This window comes from Molothrus ater, chromosome 5, assembly GCF_012460135.2.
Source record: "Molothrus ater isolate BHLD 08-10-18 breed brown headed cowbird chromosome 5, BPBGC_Mater_1.1, whole genome shotgun sequence".
NCBI lineage: Eukaryota > Metazoa > Chordata > Aves > Passeriformes > Icteridae > Molothrus > Molothrus ater.
The window spans coordinates 11237169-11262812 of NC_050482.2; the positions used below are offsets into that span (position 1 = coordinate 11237169).

Consider the following 25644-nt stretch of genomic DNA (forward strand, 5'->3'; position numbering starts at 1 on the left):
ATGGGCAGTGGAGCCAGTTCAGAGAGCAAGGACTCAGCCAGGAGATCCAGAGAACTGGAAAAGAAACTCCAGGAAGATGCAGCAAGGGAAGCCAGGACAGTCAAACTCCTACTGTTGGGTAAATGGAATAAAAATTGTTCATAATGCTTTTCCATTGAGGGGTTGTTTTTCTCTGGAATTACATTTTAGTACTGTGAATTTCTCACCTCTCACTATATTATTTGAAGAAGACAAGTCTGTAATATACATTTAAAATATTTTCTGGTTGTGGCCACTCACAAAGTCATAAGGAATAGGCTGGAAATGGCCAAGTCACTGCATGTATTCAATTTGAAATGTTATAAATCCTTGACTTTGAATACTTCTGAGAAATGAAAATTTGCTGTTTGAATAAATGTTATGATACAAACTTACAGAGAACATAGCACACTTATCTCTCTTTTTCGTGGATCTATATGCATTCATTTGCAGGAGGAATAAGTTATATAAGTGGTCACATAAAAATCCACGTGTCATGAGATATTGATATTGTTTATCTTTCAAGGTGTTTCATTCCATTTTTAAAGAAGCAGAAAGTGATTTAGAATGGCTTTTTTTGATGTATAATGGAGAGAGTGGAATGAAAAGTACTCAGATGAATACCAATAAATATTGACACAAACTACTACTTCTAATCCTCACTATGATCAATTTATTAGCAGACAGAGGCTGTAATGGCAAAAGAAAAGGCATTCTTTTTCTTGATACAGCTTTATTCTTGGGGGTTTTTTTCCCATGGTGCTGTGCAGCTTACAAGAAATATCTGAGAGCACATTAACACCATCACTGTCTTAACATTTTTCTTCTAACAGCCTCCTGTAAAAGTTAGCAGTGGTTTTTCCCAGTGAATGGAAAAACAGTCTTTGATCATTGGAGTGTTTCTCTTTTTGCCTTTCTTGTAATTGCAGTTCTTGAAAATGGTTTTAAACTGACATTTATTCAGGCAAAACTAGATTAGATAAAGTAAATCAACTCTGTTTTGTATCTTATGAAAAGGTCTATTTATACCTGTTAAAATCAAAGAACAATTATTCAAAAATAAATAAGAGAAGAACATGCAGGTTTCTCAAATAATAATAGGAAAGCAGAAGTTTGATACTCTAGATGTAAAATCAGTATTTGGATTGTGGCTTACAAAGCTTTTCTGTCCAGTTAAGAATACTAAGAGTTTCTGTGCCACAGTAATATAAAATATTGCTCCTAATGAGGAAAGCTTAAGTCAGTCAAAAAATCCCAGAACAATATTTTCATTTAAAATTCCATAAATTTAAAGTAATTTATATGTATTGTTACAAAAAGAAATTGGGACACTGAGTTAGAACCAGAATCCATCTAATTCTGGATCCTGTCTTTGACCTTATCCAACCTTATCCATGAGGAAAAAGTAAGAAATCCTTTAAGAGGAATGTATAGGATAAAGAGGAATTTTCCAGATAAAGAGGAATTTATAAGTTAAGCAGTTTTATCTTCAAGCTTTTATGCCCTTACAATATTACTGAAGCTGTTTTACAGCAGGACACCAAGTAAATTACCCCCCCCACACACTGAACATATCTATGTATTTAGTATTAAGGACTTAAGTTTTAAATGTTTCTTAATGTATATAATCAGTCTTCTCCTGACACTATTAAGAACAGCCTTGAGATAGTTATAGTAAAATACTTTGAAATTCAATGCAAGCTATATGAAAAAAAAACTTCTATTATGTTCATTTCCAACCTGAACATAGTTCAGGTTCATTAGCTACACAAGCACTCTTCTCATGAGACAAAATGATCATTTGGATCTGAAATACTTCTTTATAAATTTTTACAATATCTTCCTTTACTCATATTACACATGATAAAAATTCAAATTTTTCAGTGGTTAATGTTTGGAAGGCTTTTGTTCTCCTGAGCAACAGATGAGAAAGTCTTCGTAAAAAATAAGTTGAAGAGATAAAAAAAAATTAATAACTTAAATTTTCTTCTTAAGAAAATGAGAGATGAATAAACTATGTATCAGGAGAGTATTGCTCCACCAGAGTGAGAGAGTCTCTTGAACATCTGGAGCCAGAGATGCTGAAGCAAGGTGCAGAATGGGCACCCTATCATTCCACAGGGGCTGCAAAAATGGCCAGATAGGAAAGAATTAAATCTACCATGTTCAGATTTGTACCTGTTACCTTTCCACACCTCTGAAGGGATATCAGAAATGATAGAAATTTTAGAGTTCATAAATCAAAGGCATCTCTAGTCAAGCCAGCCTAGTCCTAGCTTTCTGTTCAGTCAGCCTTAATGTTGCCTTTGTGCTTCAGACCAGATGTCGTAGTTTCTTTTTGCAATAGGCAGGTTGGTAGAAAATATTCAGAAAAAATGAGATGTACATCATAAGCTTTTCAGTGTAATCACTTTTTTCCTTACACCTAAAATGTAAAAAAAGCCCAGGGTATTCTGACTTCTTTCTGAGAGTATTATTTAAAATCTAGAGTGGTGTCTCTACAGCCTCCAGCTGTACACCAGATCCCTTTACAAAAAATAGAACTTCTATTCAGAAAAAAAGGCACTATGTTTGTTTATGTCAAGTTCTATGACCCAGACAAGCACACTAACTGGGTTGAGGTGATTTACAGGTTTTATGGCATGTACATATAAACTGGGGAGGGGGGAAATTATGTTGGGTTCTGACGTTCCTCACAAGCTGGCCAGGAGCCAAGAGCATTAAATCCTCTGGGCCAGGTGCTCCCATGCTGCCAAAGGCATCCCTTCCCCCAACCTTTCCATCTGGTCTCTATGCATTTATACTTCAAAAAGATCAGGTTGTTTTATGAGTCTGGAACAAGCTCAAAGATGAAAGTTTTATATCCTGTGTATCAGGGCTGTATCTGGCTGCCACATCAGCTGTAATTTGCATTTTCTTTGTAGGATGCAACTTTCAATTTATAGGTGTGCAAAGTGCAGTGCACATTCAAAAATGGCCAAAATAGCTGATGCTCGCAGTGATTTTCCACAGAAATAAGAACCTAGCTTCAGTCTAAACAATCATTAAAATTTTAACTTATTTATTTTCAAAGTATTACTCCATGTCTCATTGTCTACGGTTTTCAGTGCCAGGACAAAAGCCACCCTCAACAGAACTGATCATCCTCACCTCACCTTTTGGGGCACAACTCACACAATTTAACTTAAACATCTGCTTCAGGGAAACAGAAATTGAAGTTTAGTTTTTGTAGTAAATATTTCTCTCCACTAAAACATCACTGGTAAATAGTCTGAATGTAGAAATGTATAACACCAGTTAAATGAAACAGTTACTGTAGCACTGAACCTTAACTTCCTGTTGCTAACATCTAGCCTGAAAACACAGGGTTTGGGCACAAAGACACCCCAACAATCTCACTGATGGGAATATACTGATTTTCATTTTTGGAGAGTGGGGCAGTATTTAAGGACGTTATTCTCTCTCAAGAGGGTTAGATCTTAGATTTTTTTTCTTTCTCGAGTTTCTTTCTCTCATAGACTAAGTTTGTTGAGTCTCATAAGAGGACCAGAAAGATGTGATTTCCATTCTAGTTCATAATATCCAGACTTCTGGATGGCACAGGCAAAGATCAGGCAGGGGTGTGAAACATTTTCCGATTTTATTTGAATATTTTCCTTTTTTATTTGAATATTTTCTTTTTTTTATTTGAATATTTTCTTTGCCTGCTTTTTGCTGATTTATGTCATTGTCGGTGAGTTTTAGGACAGGTTTTAAACAAAATATTCAGCAGGGATTTTTTATTTCCCTGTGTTTAATTCTGGAAAATTTTCTAAACTAAACCTTTCCTTCCACAGGAATAACAACTGTAAAGAGATAATAATTCTTTATCTGAGACACAAAAGCACCTTAATATGGAAGAACCTTCCTCAATGTGTCAGCAGATGCTAATCTTGAAAGCTTGTACTCTCCACAGCTATTCAAACAAATTCTGCATAGAAAAACAAAAATGTCAAATCACAGCTGAGGGCCTGGGTTCTGTTTCCCCTTGAATTTGTGGGATTCTCACTGTTTCAAGACACCTCTGGTGTTTTTCTCTATTTCTGCTCTGTCTACGTGTCACAGTGTCCTGCAGGGAGCAGGCTGAGCACTCCCAGAGCAGGAGGGGGATTTGTGTCAGGCTGATGGGGGACAGCTCCTTTGCAGCCTTGCTGCATGACTCTTCTTCCTGAGCCTGCTCTCCAGTCCCAGAACCATGGAAGGCTTGGGATATGGTGGGATGCAGTTCTGGAGCACGCAAAGCAAGAGGAGATGCAGGTTACAGCCAGCCAGAGTTCAGCACCTCACTGAAGGTGAATGTGGTGTGCCCTGGGGCATGGTGGAGGTGATTTCTTGGAAGTGTTGATGCTACCAGCAGTGGGGACATCTTTCAGCTCCCAGGGAGCTGAGAAACTTCCTTAGTATTCCTTCAAGTCCCACACCCAAGTAATTTAAGATGATGCTGAAGAGAGCCAGGCTGAGGATGGAGCCCAGTGGGACCCCAGCAGTGACAGCCAGACTTTCAGACATTGACTGAGACTTTTGTGCCAGTATTCTCTGTGCAGTCATCCACGTCAAAGGAATAGAGACAGAAATGAGGAGTTAATTTCAGCTAGATCTTAAATATGCAAAATATAAAATATGGTGATGACCATATAAAATATGGTGATACCTGTCAGGTAGACCTATAAATCTTCAGAGCTGACAGAGCTTCTCAAAACCCTAATTAAGTTCTTTCTGAGCTTCAGGACATGACTGTTCGTCCTAAGTTCTTATCTATTGTTCAGAAAATCTAGGCTTGAAGAAGATGCCTTCAGCTCCCTGTATAATCACTCTAGGTCTTTTGTGATGGACTTTTGCCACTATTTCTGCAAGTAGAAATCCACTGCAGCAGGTGGAAATGCAGCCCTAGCCCTGGTTTTCCATACCAGGGACTGTCCAAAGAAGGAGGCTACATGGTGAAGGGAAGGAATTAAAAAGCAAGTGCAAATAAAATTATTCCTGACCCACTTTCTGGGTTGAAAATGCTGCTACAACTAAGATGATACTCCATGGTGAAGCCAAAGTCTGAAAGTCACATGTTGTTTGATAAAAGTATTATTGGCTCATAAATTAAAGATGAGCAGATATAGAAAATTGCATCCAAAAGATATAAATTGCATCTCTCACTCTATTTTAACAGTGTCTTTCAGACCTGAAAGAGAAGTTAATTTCTATATTATGTTTCCTAGCATCTTTCCATGAGATGAATGCACAAATTCTCAGTACAGCTTCCTCTCTTCCCTACAAAAACTGTAGCAAACAGTACCTTGTAGACAGGGCTTTACCAAGTTCTTCAGAAGGTCACTGAGAGGATAATAAATGATGTACAAAAAATTTGCATTTTTTCCAAACTGTGGCAGATGGCAGCATCAGCCCATTTTGCACGGGCTTGTTTTTCTCTTGATCTTTCTACCATTCACATCATGAGTTTCAGAAAATGCTTTGAGTGTGGTTTGCTGTCTCTTGTGATTCATTTGAGTAAATGAATCCCTGTCATTTGAATACTGTTACCTTTACAGAACGTGTTTGAGAAGTCAGTAATCAGTTGGTTCTATTTACTGAGAAGTCCTTGGTTAAAAAGTCTGGGCCTCGGATTTTGGTTTAGTCAGAAATATTTGACACCATACCATGAGGGAATAGGTAATCTACCAAGAGAAAAGCTGTGATGAATCTTTTGATACTTTCTCTCACAAGAGATGAAAAGTCCAGCTCACAGCTGGATAACCGAGTTACACGATGGGAGAGCAATGGGCTCCCAGGCCAGGCACAAAGGTGACAGTGAATGGGGGACATCAGGCTGGGGACCTGTCACTGCTGGGGTCCCACTGGGCTCCATCCTCAGCCTGCTTCTCTTCAGCATTGTCTTAAATGACTTGGGTGCAGGACTTGAAGGAATACTGAGGAACTTTCTCAACAAGACTAAATTTGGATGAGCTGTCAATTCCCTCCCAGGCAGAGAGGCCCTGCAGAGAGACCTCAACAAATCAGAGGGATGGGCAATCACCAACCACATGAAATACAACCAGGGAAAGTGCTGGGTTCTGCACCTGGGGTGGGGCAACCCTGGATGTACAGACAGACTGGGGAATGAGAGGCTGGAAAGCCTTGATGGGAAAAGGGACCTGGGGGTCCTGGTCAGTGGCAAATTGAACATGAGCCAGCAGTGCCCTGGCAGCCAGGAGGGACAGCCCTGTCCTGGGGGATTCAGGCACAGCATCAGCAACCAGGAAAGAGAGCACAAATTCTGGTGATGAATATTTCAGTTTCTTTAAAATATGAAGAATATTTGTCACCTTGAGCCCTGTGTGCAATTTTGGACAGCACAATATAAAAAGTCAGTAAGTTATTAGAAATCATCCAAAGGAGGGCCATGAGGATGGATGGTGAAAGGTCAGGAGAGGAATCATTAAGAGGAGCAGTTGAGATCTGTTCAGCCTGGAGAAGAGGAGATTGAGGGGAGGTCTCACTGCAATCTTCAACATCCTCCTGAGGGGAAACAGACAGTCAGTACTGATCACTTCAAGATCAGTGGCAGGACTCAAAGAAAGAGCATTAAGGTGTGTCAGGGGAAGCTTAGGTTGGATATCTTCACCCAGAGGGTGGCTGGGCACTGGAACAGGCTCCCCAGGGCAGTGGTCACAGCACCGACCTGCAGAGTTCAAGAAGTGTTTGGACAATGCTCTCAGGCACAGGGTGATTCTTGAGGGGTCTTATTCTCTGGTTCTATGAGTCCTATCCCATGGATTCACAAAGTTAAATCCTCTCTTCAGCTGCTTTTAAAATCCATCTCTTTTTTGGCAGCTCTTGCCAACCCTTATCACTCTGACTGACAAATGATAGTCAGGTGTGTTGATTTGCAGTGGACACACTTTGCATTGATTACTCACTTTCCATGAGATAAGAGGGCAAATTAGCAGCGCATAATCTGGCCAAACCTATGCCCCAGTTCTTGAACTCGCTGTGTAAGCAAATGCCTGCACCTCCTCAGCAGCTGTGGGGTTTCCCTGCAGAATCATTCCCAAGGTGGAACTGATGCACTGCTCTGCAGGTTTCCCACTTCCAGCCACAGGGCTCCATGGCAGAAGACTACATGGCAGAGGAACAAAAAAACAGTGTCAAGACTTTTGCTCGTGTGCTGCCTCTGCATCATGAGCTAGACCACATTTAAATCTTTACACTCTGGTTTTCCAGTTGCTTACAGAAGTTGGCTAAAGGGCATGAACCTGGCTCACTTGGCTTACAAAAGCTCATAATACAAATTAAAAGAGCAGCTACAAATCAGGTAATAATGGGACACTAAAAGAGGCTGTACTTTGTTCATGTTTTCCTGCTCATCTGCCAAAGATTAAATCAAAACATTATCCATATTTTATTTACTTGCTAACTAAAATTTCTGTAATTTTCTTTAATTGACTGAATATTCACTTATTTTAAAGTGGCCCTTTGCTTATCAGTATTAATACTTTAACCCAGACTTTGTTCTTTTTAAATCCAAATGGACATTAGGGAGGCTTTATGCTTGGTACAATGAGAAACTAAGACATCTGTACCTCTCTTCATAGACAGAAAATTCTATGTTCCACAGAGTTATTTTTAATACTTGCTTCTTATTCATCTATCAATCATATCTTCTCCACATTCCCCTTCTGCAGGTGCTGGAGAGTCAGGAAAGAGCACTATTGTAAAGCAAATGAAGTAAGTATCTGAATATGCATATCAGCTTTGAATTTGGTATTTGTGGTATAAGCTGTCTAGCTAAAGTCTTATTAAAATATTTATGCTTATTTGAATAAAATGCAAAGAAACACCATTCAAATCAGGTTTCCATTCAAACACACTATAAAGAAAATCACCAAGTGTCTGAGACACACAGGTGGATTGGTAGTCAAATCTGAATGACCAAATCATGCACATGGAGAACAGGGAATCTGCTTCCTTGGCTTAGGCAGGAGTCACTGTGGTGGAACTATGACTGTAAGAGACAAGCAGTGATGGCTGACCCACCTGGCAGCCCTGTCTCCAGCAGATGCCAGTGAAGGATGTTTGCACATCATCACACCAGCCAAGCCAACACAATTGTGCTGGATGCCCTGGCAGTATCTGATGATCTGTGGCTTGGAAACCATCCTGGACCACTCTGTCCCTATAGCAGCCCTCAGTTTATTCATGTCTACCCCTGAATCTTTTGCTGAACCAATGTAAACTAACAGCATCCACAGCTTTCTACAGCAAGTAGTTCCACAGTTTAATTACACTTGCTGTGAATCATCTCTCCTATTAATTTAATTTGATTTCACTGTATTTCAAGAGTAAATATCAAAATATTTGCATCTTTCTACATGTGTGTGCTGATTTACAAGTTAGTTTGACAATATTTTCATATACAGTGAAACAGGTTACAACTAAATTCATACATGTTTTTCTTTTAAAGGCAGCCAAAATGCTAATTATTTATCTGGTTTAAATTAACAATCCACCAAAGTTCAAGGGACCATACTTGCGCTGATGGCAAATCCTCCTTTACTGCACAACCTGATAAAATATTGCTGATGTGTCTATTCTTATTTTCATAGAGAGGTCCTGGTCTGATTCCTAAACCTGTCCAAATAGAGAAAAAATTACACAGAATTGCAGCTGTTAAAATTTGATCCCGCTTTGTAAGCACCAATCTCTTCCTGTGTAAAAATCAAGCAAACTGTTTATGAAATCAGTAATACTATTCTGGACTTAAGTTCCCCTACTTATTTATTATCTTCACCAATAGCTATTTATTATCTTCCTTATCTTCACCACTGCATTTTAAAGAGTTAAGTAAAAGATATTATGTCATAAGAACAAATTTCTACTATTAAAGCAACTCATTTTGTAATAAAGCAGATTCAGAACCATCCACCAAATACTTTGCTAACCTTTTTTTTTCCAGTTAAACAGTAGATAAATTCATTACTGGTTTGAGTTCCATACAGGAGACCCTCCCTATTCAGCAAACCATTGAGATGTGTTGTGCTCAAATCTTCCCCAAGCAGGAGCAGATTAAAGATGTTCCTCTGAACTGAGCACTTTAAGAAAGCTGATAAGCTTTAACAGCATGGAGGACGGGGAGAACACTGCAAAGCTGAGAGTTAAATATAAAGACTTGTGCATTTATGACCTGTCAAATTTATCACAAATATTAATTATTTTACAGGAAAACTGTTCACAAAAATTGTATTTTTTCATATAAAGTGTCATTTTTCTGTCACAACCAAGGACTTTTCAAGGGATTTTTTTTCAGTTAAAACCCCCAAAATTAATTAATTTTTTTCCATGAAGCATAACGTTTTCTAAAGAACACTCATAGATGTTTACAAAAGAAATAATTTTGCTGAAAATAAAATTTCCAGCAAAATCATAATTATTGTATAGCTAATAACATAATTTTCTAATTAATAAATCACCTTTTTTTCAGTCTTAGTCAAAGTTATATCGATCCACTAAACTTTAAAAAATATCTTCTGATACTCAAAATAAAGATATGCTGCAAAGCCCTTGCACCATAAAAAGATGAGGATGGTTATGAGAGCTACTAAAAAGAATAAAACATCTCTGGAGATCTGTGCTTCTAACTGCATAATTTCCAACGTGCAATCTAGCTTTTCTAAAACCAAGTTGCATATCTCTATGCTGTGCTTTTATTTAGCAGTTTGAAACTTCTACAAATATTTCAATGAATGAAAAGCAGAAAACAAGATATTTGGTAACTCATCACTCCTGTTGAGACTGAATCACAGCCACCTATCTGATGAGAAGCCCTGCTTTTGTGAAGAAAAGCCTCAGAAGACTGCATACATAAAACAGGGAGGGTCCCTGCTCAGTGAGCTCCTCTTTTTTCTTTCTCCCAAGTTCAAGAGGACTCCTTTGAATCTTGCAGAATTCATCTGAATTCATGATGAAAACAGCATTCAAAAAAAAAAACCCAAAAAAAAACAAGGCTTCAAAAGAGAGTTCATAGAGTTGCCTGATCAAGAAGTGATTGGAAAAACATTTTAGAGAGATTTTTTTTCCTACAGATGATATTCCTACAGGCACAGGAATGCAACTTTTGAGTTTTCTGACATCCATGGATCAGAGAGATGTTAAGACACATCAGTTGTCATCTGAGTTTTGTGTGTGTTTATTTAAGTGAATTATTTTCTGACAGGGCTGACTTGGCTACTTAGGTAGCTCTCTCCAGAGTGTATCTCAGGCAAAATGGGGCAAAACACCAAACCCCAAAGCCAGAAATTCTGTGTTTAATAGCCTTCATCTCTGACCAGCTGAGGTGAGGGAGAATAGAGCCTTGGTTCCAGAAGCCAAATCAGTTCCAAGTCTGTTCATTGAGAGCACACCAGGCCAAAGTGGGTGAAGATTTCATCCTTTTTCACAACTCGTGGAAAAAAGATGTCTCTAAGCCGTGATATAATCTGCACACTGATTTGGAGAACTTTAACCACATGCCATTCTCCAGTCAAGGAGGATTATGAAATTCTAATTCCTCTGTCAGAAAGATTACTGAATCTGATTACTAAGGCTCTTTACCCTGTGGAGTAAAATGTAAGTCTCCAAAGCCTGGAGATAATAAGAACAAGACCTTGTTATTACTGTAGAAACTGTATCTGATGCACAAAAAATATTAATTTTTTTCTTATTTTCTTGATAATTGCCTCCCAGTGCTGAAACATATTTGCCAATAATTTTTCTATCTAGGTAAGAATCTGGATAAAAATCAGAATGGCTGAACAAGCAGCGACAGCCTGTGACTAATATTGCAATTTCCAAAAGTAAAACATTTGGGATCTGAGTACAGAAATATATCTCTATATATTTCCATATTGCCCTATATCTCCAGGGATGGGCCTGACTCTTGTTCTAGACTCATGCTTTGTTTTAGATTAACCCTCAAGCAGAGAAAACAGCATCTATATTCTCTCAGACTGGCTGCAGACAACTGACCTCACAAAGACAGAAACTGCTGTTTCCTGTTCTAGCAGAATAGGCAGATCCACCATTGAAAAATGCATTTCCAAGGGCCAGATGGATTCAGTTCTTTCTCACACTGACTACAAAAGTGCCTGATCTAACTTTTCATGGCTTTTTTTTTTTTAATGTATCCCATAAGCCTTTTGTTGTTGTTTTTTTTTCACCAGAATCATCCATAAAGATGGTTTCACCTACGAGGAGCGCATGGAGTTCAGACCAATCATTTACAGTAATGCAGTGCAGTCCATCCTGGCCATTGTGAAAGCAATGACTAAGTTAGGAATCAGTTATGAAAACCCTGGTAGAATTGTGAGTATGACACATTTTCTCTTGAAATAGGTATTGGAACACTTATAATTTTTTGTAACGTAATAGTAGAGACTAGTAGAACAAGGAGGATCTGGTATTTTCTTTATGACAGTGGAAACTGAGTTCCATTTGAGTTATATGTGACAAAGTGTCCTCACTTATTTTTATTTTCTCAAAACTGATGCCTAACTTTTGCATAAACTCCCATTTTGATTGCTACAAAAGAAATGTTCAAGTTGCAAAGACATTAAAAAAAAAAACAGAAAAAGAAAAAAAGAAAAAGAACCTTTTCTTAGCTGCTTAGTCACTTATTTATTGCTATTGAGAAATGTAAGAAATATTTTATTTTTATGACCAAACCTTGGGGTTCAGCCCTGTGAGAGAAGGTTATGTAGACATGTTGGGAGCATTTCAGTCTGCCATTTGTGCTGGAACAGAGACCTCCCTGTTGTGTGGATGCACTACTGGCACACTGGCACCACAGGGAAGTGGTGTCCAACATTCCTGACACAGTCAAAAATCCTCCGCACAGGCAGAGGGAGGCAAAGCCACAGGAACAAGACCTGTTGTCTTCTGTCAATCACACTGAATTTTCAAGGACAGAAATAAAGGAAAAACTTTTCTTGTCTGTGCAATGATTTAGCCTGTAATTCAGATCTTGCTGAGAATTTCTCAAATGCCTGTCAGAATATCAGTTGATTCCAGTTTTGGCAAATTCTGCCTAATCCCTAGAGGTTTATCTTGGAGGGAGTAACATCTGCTTATCTGAAAGAGCTCTACTTGTTCCTGAAGTCAACATTTCATTATAATGACGTGCGGTACTTTGACCTAAAAAATGATAAACAAAATCTCCAGGGGTTACTAAAGCTCATACAGGCATTTGAAAAAATAGAAATTAAATATCTTCCACGAATGCAAGTCATTCAAACAAACGTAACAAGGCCCAAAAGCAGCACACAGAAAACAGGGCAATGTTAATGTGCTGTACTGCACAAGGAGCCATCAACCACCCAAGCCATGGCTGCAGCTGGACCTTGCAGCGCTGGCCACAAGCCCTGCCTGGCTCAGCCCACGAGCTCCTCTATGTGGGGCAGACTCTGCCACCTCTTACTGAGATGTGTTCTCCCTGTGCCCCAGTGTTCCAGTCTCTTTTCTCAACCCTGACAAACTTTCTGAGATATCTGTACAGGCTCACTCTATGCCAGTTTCACAGATACCCTTTCCAAGGGACTTCACAGCACGGAGAAGTTGTAAAATAGCCCAGTCCATTTCTTAGCATTATATATAACCAAATGCAGAAAACACAGCTTTTGTAAGTTTATCATTTATAGCCCAGTCAGCTCACTCTTGTCATTGCAGAAAAGGCTTCTAGGACCGCAGGTGAATGTATAGAATGTTTGCAGGGCCTGTCTTCTTTTCCCCCAGAATGACAGAAGAGCAATCTGTATATGATTTTTAGAGAAAATAGAAATTCTGGTCACATTTATTTGAATTGCCACTAAACATTGCCTTCTTTTCCAAAAACCTCCAAAAACTTATCTTACATTTCCCATAAAATCATAAGAAATTCATAAGCTTTAGTTGTTTTGATATAAGCAGTGATTTCAGCTGGACTTTATTCTTGCTATGTGTTCTGATCCAGATTTAGTTGCTCAAAGTCATCTAGTTCAAGGTCTGAGATTATCTTGGTCCCAAAAGCAATGTGCTTACTCATGCTCCAGGTCTGCCTGCAAATACATCTTACTGCTATGCAAAAGGCCTTAACACTTAATTTAAACAACATCTTTTCTGGGAAGCAAGGTAGTTTTTTTCTCTTTAAAACATTTTTCCCATCTATTTTAGTGTGAAAATCACCTGAAGTCTTTGTAAATGCCAGAGATAAACAAAAGGTTGTACAAATCAGGGTGATAATGTGATAAGTTCAATCTGCTGCTATCTTTCTTTATTATTGTCCGGGTTTAGGACAAATTTGGGAGAGAACCTTCAAAGGGGTTCCTCTAGAAAGCAGATTCAATCAGCCCCTGCCCCAAATTGTTCAGGAAAATATTTCCTTGGAGAAAAGTGGGAAAAAACTGTTTATTTAACAGGCAAAGCATTTACCAGCACAAAAAATTAACAATATTAAACAATAAAAGCTCTTGCTGTTCCAAAAGAGATGACAGCCTCAGAAAGTCCCCTTGGTGGGCTGTAGCTCATCTCACCCAGTCTCTTACCAGTCCCTCCTGTGCTGGAAATGCTCTCCCAGACCCGTGTGGGCCACAGGTGTGAGCTCCTGGTGCTCTTCTGGGTGTTCAGAGCAGAGCAAGTTTAAACAGGTCCAAGAAAAAGAAAAAACCACAGTCCAGGGAACTTCTATGCCTCAGCTAGCTAAAAACTAACTAAAAGCAAAGGAGAGCTCTGTCCTGCTGTGCTGCAGACAGCGCAGTCCAGGAGAGGATGCAGGGGAGCAAGTGCAGTTCCTGATAACAAACTCTGCACTTCTCTCCCCCTTCTCTCTCAGAACCAGCCATAAAAGTACAAAACTTATTTCTGGGCTCAAAAGAGGAATGGAGATACAAGCATCATAAAGTCACACCAGGATATCTCACCTCTACTCCTTATTATTCTTATTACCAGGACAATTATGTAAGCACGAAAATCCACACTTGTCCCCTTTTGCATAAAAATCAATGAACAATCAATGAACTCCAGGTGTACCCTCTACACCTAGAGACTCTGAGCTCAAGGCTTCTGATTGTAGGCCATTCAACCTACAAATCCAGCCAGGTAGGTGGATAGCTGTAATCATTGCGTGATATGTCATATCTTGAAGCAGAGAACATTGCAACTCTTATCTTTCTGCTGAACAAGTGTTGCACCCTGGAGACAAATGTGAGGCACACACGAGAGGGTGACTCGCTTCTGCTGATCCCAGCACTGCAGGAGGGGATGGGGGTGCAAATGGAGCTGGTGCTGCTTGATGTAGAAGGGCAATTATCCTGCTGTCCCCCTCCCTCTTTCCAGTGAAGAAAATTTTCTAGTGGTTATTTCCTAGTTTTGGTTTTTTTCCTCCATGCCTACTCAATTTCTCTTTTTATTTTTTTCTCCATGCCTACTCAATTTCTCTTTCATAAAAAAAATGCAGTGTTTAATTTTTGATCTGTCTCTGATTTTTATAAATTTTCCATAAACTGCAGCTCCTCTTGAGACATAAAGATATAGCACATTCTTAAAATAAATTTGTTAAAAATTTTTGTGAAGATGCTTCCTGGTTTTGAATAAAACATACTCCCTGCCAAAACAGTGTCTGTCAGAATCCATTTATACTTTTGCAACTATTGACTGCAAGTCACTTGAGTTGTCTGCTTCTATGACTAAGGAGTTATATTTTATAATTATCCCTTGCTGTAGCAGTGTATCAAATGACTATTTTAATCATGCTCTTTATTTACAGTAAATTCCTAAGCTGTTAACTACTGAAAAGAAATATTTTCAATGAACTAGATTATTTAAAATATTTTCATTTGGCTACAAAAGGAAGAAATTAGAGAATAATATATTTAAAATATTTGGGATTTTACTCTGTACGGGTTTCTTCTTCACCACATAGGGGAAATGCATTCACAAGTTATATTCACTTTGTCACATTTCTTACTGGGGTCAGAAGCTAGAAATTTTTTCTTATAAACACATTCAAAACCAACTTTAGATATAGATTTCTGCATTGATATGGTTGTAACATGTTTTAAATTTAAATGTCCTTTTTAATTTAATTTTTGATACCTTATTACTCTCTTAATATAAAAGCCTTCCATCCAAGTTGGACTATTTGTGAATGCCTATGGCAAAATGAAACTGAGCCCTCATATCAAAACAAAACCATAAAAGATGAAAACTCTGTGTATCACAATTTCAGAGTTGTGAAACCTTGGCACTACCTAAAGGGAAGTGAGCCTGTAAAAAGATGTTTACATGCAGAGGCGAGTACAGCAACCTGGAAAAACCAGTGAAAATGAGAAATTTTGCCCTTTCCACTCATTACAAACCAAGCTCATCTTCAAGGAGGTGAAGGGGCACGGCGCGCTTGCACAATATTTACTGAAATTTCTCTTTAGGAAGATGAAAGGAAGCTGTGTGCCATGGCAACAGCTCTGGAGGATGGCAGCATGTCCCAGGAGCTGGTTGAGCTCATCAAGGAGCTGTGGCGCGACGGCGGCACCCAGGCGTGCTTCGCCAGGGCAGCGGAGTACCAGCTCAGCGACTCGGCGGCATAGTAGGTGACACAGCTGCTCAACAGCTGGCTCCTGTGTGTGCTACAGTGTCTGTCCCCCTCGCAGAACAGCCTCTGCAAATCATTGCTGGTTAACCTGGAAGAATGAGGGGGTTACTAAGGTTTATAGTATGTCAGAAATGTTTAGCCGGAGGAAAGAAGTGAAAACAAGGTTTCAGAAAAAACTTGTGTCTGTGGGTTTGTTTGAATGGTTAAAAAAAAAAAAAGTGTGTTCTCCCTCTGAGTACTTCTAAGACAAAATTAGGGAAAGGTGGCTCTAAACAGCTTAGCTTTTACCTAGAGTGATACTTTGCATATGTTGCAAGATGCTAAATGTAAGTCTGGAGGAAACTATAAAAACTTTCCTCTAAACTAACAGGGCTGCGCAGACAGGTGCTCCCTGGGCCATTACCACCTCGGCTGAACCAGAGGTGCTCTCCAAGCCTGACAGCCCCAGGTCCCTTTCTGAGCCCTGGAGGTACCAGACAGATGAGCAGGGGGCTGACTCGGGCTGCTCACCCCCACCCCTATGCAGGATCACCCTCCAGCTGGGGCACATCTCTCACCTCAGATGAATCAGTGACCTCAGACTTTTCAGGAGCCCCTGGCTTGGCTCCAGTCCTGCTTAGCTCCAGTCTTGCTTGGCTACCTTCTCACCCAGCTCATACACTCCATGAAGGGAGGTGTCACTGGGTCAGAGTCTTTCGAGAGTACTCGAGTCTGACTCCAGATCTGGGACAGAGGTTGGTTCCAGCTGAGGTCCATCTTCTGAGACCTGGAGGTGGAGGTTCCCCCACTCCTGGAGCTCCTCCTACAGGCTGAGGGCACCTGCAGGGTGGAAAAGAAAGGCATAGCTGAATGCTGGACCTCAGGAGGCAACCTGAAGTCATTCATAGTTCAAAAATTGTAGATATAGTGCAGGGAATATGCAGAAAAAATATGAAAAATTCTTCCTCTCCTATGTCTTCCAAACAGGAATGAAGATCTTTTGCAAGAGTCCTAAACATAGAAAATATTGCCTATGTTGTTTTGTTGATTTGACAGCATTCTATAGCAGCGTTGTATTTTTATAAGAATGGTACAGAGCAATTTTTTTCTACAAAACCCTTTCTGACAGGTTCCACTGCCATTCCCACTAAAAGGCCATAACAAACTAGACATAATAAGTAAAAGAAAATTACCTCTTAACTTTAAAACAAAATTTAAACCCTATTTACCAGCTAACATTTTTTGTGTACCCTCTGCTGGGCAAATAAGGTTTGTTGTCTACATAGAAGATAGAAGAACATAAATTAATTCCTTTTCAGTGTTAATGTTTGTCTCCTGTTCTAACTTGAAATCGGTTTCCGTATTTAAGGAGGTTGATATAGATTGTGTCTGTAATTATTATATATTTCTAGATTTACATTAAAAACAGCTACAGTGAGATGTTTTTCATCTACTTGAACATTTCTGCTAATTTCTTGAAAATTCTGCTTCTCTAGCTTCATTTTTTGGTACCTGATGCTTCTAAAATTCTAGCCTTTGGCTCTGAATCATTAAAATCAACTTAATGTTTGCCCTTACTGCTGGGCTTCTAATGATCAGTTCAAAGTCAGCTACAATCAACCATCTAATGCTGCAGTTCAATTTCTTTTAAACCCCAAACCCTGTTTCTCAGTGCCTGTGAACCAGCTCCTACATAGAATCTTGATTAATACTGTATAAACTCTGACTTTCTGAGATCATGTTCTCTGAGATTTTTCATTATTAACTCATGCTAATGAAGTTTGATCACTGCTTTTCCTTTGTGTGTTTTAATTGAAAAAAACAATTACTTCTTCTGAATAATAGAAAAATTCCCACTTTGTCAAATTTGGCTGGAATTTCTCCCTTAGACTCACCTGGAACTATTTCTGTTTTAAAATGGAATGATGGGCATGGAGGGGGCAAGATTGGAATTATAAATTGTGACTTTACATGTCATTGTAGTACATGGTGCACCTTGCTATCTCAGCCATTTTCCTCTCAGGGTAGGGGCCTTGTCACCTCATCCAAGCCAAGGAAAATCAGCATTTACTGACCCACCAGCTTCCATTCCCTCCTTTCCCAGTGAGGAGATGATCTGCAGTCTCCCCTTGGAGCTGCCTAAGGCTCTAGGATGAGCCTGAAATTGCCTCCTGCTCCTTTAACTGCATAATTGACTTGGTCTAATTTTTTATGCAATGACAATTGGCTGTGTTGAATTGAATTTAGGCATTTGTGGCTAAGAACTGTCAGAACTTTATTTTATATGCAAGGGTTTATTTTAGTGCTTACATGTTTTATAAATAACAAAATGCCTTTTGTTTCTGCCTTTCACAAAAGTGAGCTGAGTTTGCCTCAGGCCCTACTCAGAGAAACAGAGCTATATTGCTTTTTTTTTCCCCTTTCCCCAACAGATTGCTTTCTGGCCTCAAATAATCGGAAAACATTGAATTACTCAGATCAGGTTCAACACCCCTTGCAGACTGGATACAGTTTATTCAACTTAAAATAAGAAAATCCCATTTCCCATACAGTTTACTCAAAATAAGAAAATCCCATTTCCAAACTTGGAAATATCCAAATGAAAAATTCCAGCATTTTTAATTTTTATTTTATTTTATTTCATTTTCTTCTTCTTTTTTTTTTTTTTTTTTAACTTACAGATCTATTAAATATTGCACACAAGGATGATGATCTGTGAGGTTTCTTTTGGAAGATTCTGGTTAAACTGAGCAGCAGAACTTCCTTCTGGGTTCAGTGTAGAGACTGTAGACTTAGTGCAGAGAGGAAAAAAGAAAGCATGGAGCCTAACAGCCATTAGAGACACAGTGTTTGTTTGCCAGAGATGAGGCTACCAATAGGAAGGTGCCAATTGGACACTGAAAATGCTTCAGCTATTGTGTGGCTTCTTGCTTTTGGTTTTGGTCTTTATTTGAATATTAGCAGCTAAAATGCAGGAAGTTACTCAAGCACACCTTTTTCTTTTTCTTTTGTCAACTCATAACCTCTCTCTGCACAGATTCCCAGACCAGCCAGTAGGATTCAGAGGCTCTGCCCAGCCATTTAAAGAAAGGTGTCTGCCACTATAAGAGACAGAGAAGAGTTGGACAAAAACATGCTTCAAAGATCTGGTTTGGGTTCTCATATTATGTAGATTTATCTGTGTATACCAGAAATAAAAACAGATAATCCACAGTTTTTCAAGGGCTCTTCAGAAGGGGATTCTCAGCTTCATTGAAGCTTTTGGTTTTGACTAAAAATATATTTTTTAAAATCACTATGTACCTTCGTGTTGTAAATTGAGAGGTCTATAGGAAAAACAGCCCTTAAAAGTGAATTCTCCCAAAATATTATGCCCTCCCTTTCACCTAGGAAGGAAAATACTATTGCAACCAGTCTGACATGCTGAGGTGATTCCTTATGCATCTGCTTCTGCAGGATGCTTGTGGTTCTTGCCCTGAGGTAGCAATTCCCACTTGCTGAGAGAAAATGGCCAAAACCTCTTTGCTGACAAGGTGGTTTTCAACCATCCCTAGGGAAAATAAGGATTTTCCTTAGCTGCAAATCTAAGAAAGATGCTTATTATGTGCAATTGAATTCCACTTCTATATAGAAGGGAAAAAAAAAGCCTCTGAATTGTGCAACTCAGTTGTATAAAACCAACAGTACCGTATTTAAATATGGATATTGCATAACATATTTAAAAGGGGCTCAGTGTGGAGTGATAATGTAATGGACATTTCACTTTTTGAATTCACCAACCACCATTTCTTTCTCACTCTCCCCAGTTACCTCAATGATTTGGACAGGTTGGCAATGCCAGACTATGTCCCTACTGAGCAAGACATCCTGCACTCCCGAGTGCAGACAACTGGGATTATAGAGACTCAGTTTTCTTTCAAGGATTTAAACTTCAGGTAGGAAAGTCTTATTTTATAGTTTTCTTGGGTTTTATTTTTCTTAAGTACTTTCTTTCACAGGTGTTGACTTAATATAACACAGGTGATATCGTTGTGATAGCATTGAATCCAGTTTTCTTTAACATTTTTACACAGCTGAAAAAGCAAGATATTTTATTATCGGTACTCCAACTTCGAGCATATAATGGACCATTACAAACAGGTCACAGAATACTGGGTTCTAAAAGGGCATTTTTACGTATGCAAATGTCTAAAAAGCTTTAGTTATATCCTGCCATTTGAATAATTGTGCCATTATGAAATTTGCCTACTTAAATGTCCTTAAGAGCATGCAAAAAACATTTGATTCCTACCAATTTGCACATACTCTTAACCTTTCACTCTTCTTTTGAGAATGGAAATAACTGCTTTTAGCACAGGAATGCACTACAGTTGGCCAAAAAAAAAAAAAAAGAAAAAAAAAATCTCTCCCATGGGGAATTTCAGCATTATCAAACATATCTTCATGATCATTTAAGATGAAAACCAAAATTCTCAGAAAAAATTTTTGAAAATAATGCCTCTGAGAAATTTGACAGAAATGTTTTACACTTTCAGATATTCAAGATCTAGTTATGCTTGGTGAACCAATTAAAAGCATCTAATTGCACATGAAGATGGATTTGAATGAATTATTATCATTTCAGAGTTCTATAATCCTTTTCTCTGTGGACTGAAATGCATTTAATTCTCAATTTAAAAGCTGGGGCACATATTGAGAAATGCAGTCTAGACAAGAAACTGCCTGTAGAGACAGACATTTATAAAGCATGAGGATTATAACTTTTACATTTTTCATTTGGCTTCTTTCTTTTTCCTCATGTGCCAATTAAGCATTCCCCAAACCATCTATGCTACCACACAGATGCTTTAACACAACAGAGATTGCACATACAAAATGAGATCCTGAAGTAGATGTCTTACAAATAAATTATTATCATGTATCAATATTCTGATCATGCATGAAAATTCATGATTTGCCCAAAAATGCTACAGGGCAATGTCATGGACATCATCTTCTTTTTCTCTGAGTAATGTATTTCCAGCTTTGTACATTGGAAATTTGAATGCCTTCGGTTACAATCATAGTTCATGTATGAAATCAGTTCAGGGTGGAGAAAGAAACCACCAGAGGGAAATCTTCATTGACAAGGATGTTATCAGCCCTGATAAGAGAATAAATATATATATTATATTATATATATATATATGTATGTATATATAATATATAATACTAATATCAGCATTAGTATTTGGGTCTAGCTGAAAATGCAGCACAACTGGGAATTCAGTTTACAAAATTTAGTCTGCAAAATTTAGTTTACAAAATTTATTCTGTAAAAAAGAGGAAGGCTCTTAAAGCCACCACAAACACAAACCCCACTGTTTTTACCCTCTGCTGTGCATCACAGTGGTGTTATGTGAGTAAATCATTGGTGGTTTCAGCCAGTTGAGTACTCTTAGGTAAAATCACTACAAAGGAGTCTGAGGGGTTTGAGCTGCTAAAGGGGTGCAGAACAATTACAAATCCATGTTAACCAGCCAGGGACTGCTACTTTGCATTGCCATAGCAATGCAAAACAACTGGAGGATCCTGATGTCTCTGCACCAAGTTTGATAAGTACCATGGAAACATCTATAAAGAGAGGAACACTTGCACATTCAGAGTGAGTTTTGGCTGATGTACTGATGGGGCTTCAGGTCACAAGCCATGCATGGAAACAAAAAACCCACAAACAGATGCCTCACTTACTAAACACTTGTCCCTTTACTGAACTGAATGAGACAGAAAACATTTTGTTTTTGTGCAGTAAAAATCTAAATCCCAGTACTGCTTCCAGGAACTGAATTACAGTTGCACAGAAATCATTGATTTTTATTTGCTCCTTGCTTAGTAGTTACTTTGCTGGTTTGGTGCAATTTAGCTTCCATGTGCTCTTCAATTTATTCCACTAATGTTGACTTAAAGCCCAGAACATATTTAAATGTTTTCAAAGGAGATCTGATCTTCATAGGTCCTCTTCTAGTGTCTTTTCTATTGGTGTGCTAGGAGCAGTTTGACTAAAATCAGGCAAGCTTTATTTTAATCTTCAGACCTCTCTGTGTGTACCACTGGAGGAGTATATCGCTAATTCTGTATCTGCAGCTAAGTTTTTCAAGAACAGTTCTGGGAAAATATAGAGATTTCTAGACTAACTTTGACTGTCTTGGTAAAACAAGATCACCTCATTTTCTACCATTTATTGAGGGACTTGAGTTTTACATGTGAGTGTGTTAAGTTCTGGGCTGAGAAAAGAGAAGCTAACTAAGGTTAGTACAACAAAAACTGCCCTTAAGCATTGCCTCTGGCCTTGCCTCTGGTCTTGCCTCTGGTCTTGTCCTTTTTAACTGACTTCTCTTGAATATTCAAAGGCCATATGCTAAAAGTTCACAGGAAGTGAATACTGATTCACATGATTATCAAAACTTTCCTGAAGAATAAACTTTGTAGCTTTTATTATTTGTTTTCCTGCCATAATCCTGATTTCAGAGTTACACACCACAAATCAAGAAAGGCATGTAATTATAGGTGACTTTTGAGTACTAATCAGAGATAAAAGTCAAGATACTTTATTTGTGCTGATCCCACTCTTCAGTAGACCTTCTGAACTCAGTGAAGATATGCTTGGAAGAATGTCATTACTATTATCAAAATCTTGCTCCACAACAACTTCCTTATTTCCAAAATAATTCACTTTTCTTGACACCCAATTAAAAAAAAGATGAAATGTCCCAGAAAAAAAAAATTGATTACTCCTCAGCTGCAGAAACATTTCATTATGAGCACTGAAAGGGTTTTATTTTTTCCCTAAGAAGGAAAAATTACAAAAAAATAACCTTTTTTAACATCAACTACACTGCTGATCGTGAAGGAAAGAAAGGATTAAGATACTGCAAAAACCAGTGTTTCAGTAACAAATTATTTTTGCTCTGTTTACTATTGACATGATTGCTTCTTACTGAATTCCATTATATTCATTGCTATAAGAATTGTTTAATTTTCAGATACTTCAGGATCCAGAGATCTGATGCATATTCTTGAAGGAAGGAGTTATCCAAGGGGGGATTAGGCTTTATGGTATTAAGTTCAACAACAGGAGGCACGGGGAAAAGTCATTATGCACACTAGGAAACAGAAAACCTAAGGGCAGGATAAATTTGATTTTTTTATGTTTTCCCTGTTTTCTTGAAAATGCACTTGAAAAATCTTCAAGTTTGGCACCTTTCATTTCAGAAAAACAGTGAAAAGAAAGTCCTAGCCCTTATCACTGAAAAACTGCAAATGTAAGTGGGAGTTCTGGAAGCTAGGGCTAAGGGCCCTGAGTCCCAGCCAGGTGTGCCCAGATGGCTTTGGATCCCATAGAAAGTCCAGATAAAGTTCATATGATGCTATCCAAAGGTAGTAGCAATTCCTGGCAAAGGTGGAAGGAAATCATTGCAGGGAAGGAAGCCCTACAATTCCCTCTGTACAAAGGAAGGGAATCCTGCTCCCCAGGAACTGCTGCTTAAGAGCAGCCAATGAAGGTGAAGAGACCCTCCAAAGGTGGGATGCAGGTTATGCAGTGGGCTCAGGGATCACTCCAGGGCAGGGAGCAGATGGCAACATCTATTCATGCACAGCCAGGGAGCAATGTGTGACTGGCCTTCAGTCCTGTGTCTTATTGGTCAATTTGTCAGTTCACTGCAAGCAAAACCATGAAGTAATAAATGACACTGAATTTGAGGGTCTTCTATCGATGTCTCAGAACTCTGCCCTAAATAAATCCTAGCCTGCAAGTCTTAGTCCTGCACTGAGCCCCATTTCCTCAACATTTCCTTTTTCTGGGCCCCTCAGTTTGGGAAGGACATTGAGATGCTTGAGCGTGTCCAGAGGAGGCAACAAGGCTGGAGAAGGGCTTGGAACACAAACCCTGTAAGGAATGACTGAGGGAGCTGGGGTTGTTTAGCCTGGAGAAAAGGAGACTCAGGGGTGACCTTATCACTCTCTACACTCCCTGAAAGGTGGCTGTAGTCAGGTGGGGTTGGTCTCTTTCTCCAGGCAGCACTGACAGAACCAGAGGACACAGTCTCAAGCTGCACCAAGAGAAATATGGGTTGGACATTAGGAAGAAGTTTTTCACAGAAAGGGTGATAAAGGTCTGAAATGGTCTGCCTGGGGAGGTGCTGGAGCCACCATCCCTGGATGTGTTTAAAAAAGACTGGATGTGGCACTCAGTGCCACGGTTTAGTTGAGATCTTGGGGCATGGGTTGGACTTGATGATCTTTAAGGTCTCTCCCAACCTGGTGAGTCTGTGAATTCTGTGAACACAAAGTGCCACACATAAGTACTGACTATTAATCCTACATGCAGGTATTTAAGCCTTTTTATTTCATTTTATACCCACTACAAGCCATGAGTAACAACACACAGCACTCCTTGACCTTTTGCGGTGGAAACAGACCAATATTTGGAAAAGCTGGGTATTTGTCATTCATCTCCATTTGAATTCTGTGCATTAAAAGCATGGCTACATCCTTATGAGTGCTTTACATTGTACATATGCTATTTTTTCTGCAAAGGATGTTTGATGTGGGTGGACAACGATCAGAGAGAAAAAAGTGGATTCACTGCTTTGAAGGAGTTACTTGCATCATATTCTGTGCTGCACTCAGTGCCTATGACATGGTTCTGGTGGAAGATAAAGAAGTGGTGAGTCAGAGCAAACAACTCCTTTTGCTTCTAAGTTTTAATGTACTCTCTGATGGTACATTCCCATTCTCTGATAACCATTTAAAGGCTATTACACTCTATTGGTTCTTTCCAGTAAAGAACATCTCAGTAAAAATGATGTATGGAGATGAGATTTTTCAGTCTCACGATTACTTTTTGCATCTCAACAGAACAGAATGCATGAAAGCCTTCATCTCTTCAACAGCATCTGCAACCATAAGTGCTTTGCAGCCACTTCCATTGTGCTGTTCCTAAACAAAAAAGACCTCTTTCAAGAGAAAATAACAAAAGTTCACCTGAATATCTGCTTTCCTGAGTATAATGGTAAGTTTGGAGTGTTCAGGAGAAAAAACATTCAGATGTTTTGTGTGGGCCATGAATGAAACACTGACTTTGACTCATGCCACCTATATATAAGCCTTTAAATACTAAACCTCTTACCTAAGAATCTTCTCATGAAAGAATGGTATGAGACAGACACAACCAGAATTCAACTCATCTCACCTACTCACGGAGTTTATCCGAGGGTGGGTTCATTTCTCTCCCCAGAGTTCCTTATTTCTGTCCATTAGTGGTAGAAGAAGGTGAGAATTTAAAAGTTTCAGGTGGCTGAAGGGTGCTGTGATGGACTCAGCCAATATTTCAGTACAAGTCAGTATTTTATCACTCACACACACATCACAACTGAATCCAAAATTTTTGTTCCTATTTTAAGAACTCATTCCATAAGGGAAGTCTGTCTCTTTTTGTATGTCACAGTAGTGTCTACTGGAAATTAAAAACCACCAGATTTTCCCAGCTGATGCAAGAGAATATATAAGGCTGTGTCAGAAATTTCCAGAGAAAAGCCAGCATAGATACAGAATTTTCATACCTAAAGTATGAAGTTAATTCAAATAGAAAGAAAGGGGGAAAAACCACAGAAAACATTATTTCTTCTCTTTTTGCAGTTGTGAGGAAGTACCAGTTGAAATGTGTCTTTTTTTGCTTTTACTTTTCTTTCCACTAGGACAAAATACATTTGAAGATGCTGCAAACTACATCAAGAAACAATTTCTAGACTTGAACATAAGGAAACAAGATAAAGAGGTATATTGTCACTTGACCTGTGCCACAGACACTCAGAATGTCAAATTTGTTTTTGATGCAGTCACAGACATAATAATCAAAGAAAATCTGAAGGACTGTGGGCTTTTCTAGCCATTCATCCCCTTGCTCAGAGCTTCAGTCCACTTTCCTCTCTTCATCTGATATGCTGACTGAAATAGAAAAAGAAATCCTCTAGGTAAGAAGC

General features: G+C 38.8%; 1 protein-coding gene across 1 annotated transcript; it reads left to right on the top strand.

The window, feature by feature from the left end:
• Positions 1–25550, top strand: GNAT3 (G protein subunit alpha transducin 3). The gene is made up of 8 exons (XM_036401015.2): positions 1–118; positions 7731–7773; positions 11244–11385; positions 15480–15637; positions 19429–19557; positions 24200–24329; positions 24521–24674; positions 25360–25550. Exons 1-8 carry the CDS (start codon positions 1–3, stop codon positions 25548–25550), a joined length of 1065 nt encoding a protein of 354 aa, XP_036256908.1.
• The last annotated feature ends 94 nt before the right edge of the window (positions 25551–25644 follow it).

Bases quoted from the DNA above. Each gene is read 5' to 3' on its own strand.
- GNAT3 (XM_036401015.2), top strand. From the start codon at position 1: ATGGGCAGTGGAGCCAGTTCAGAGAGCAAGGACTCAGCCAGGAGATCC. The intron at 19,558-24,199 runs GTAGGAAAGTCT...TTTTCTGCAAAG, and splicing joins TTCAAGGATTTAAACTTCAG to GATGTTTGATGTGGGTGGAC. The intron at 24,330-24,520 runs GTGAGTCAGAGC...GCATCTCAACAG, and splicing joins TGGTGGAAGATAAAGAAGTG to AACAGAATGCATGAAAGCCT.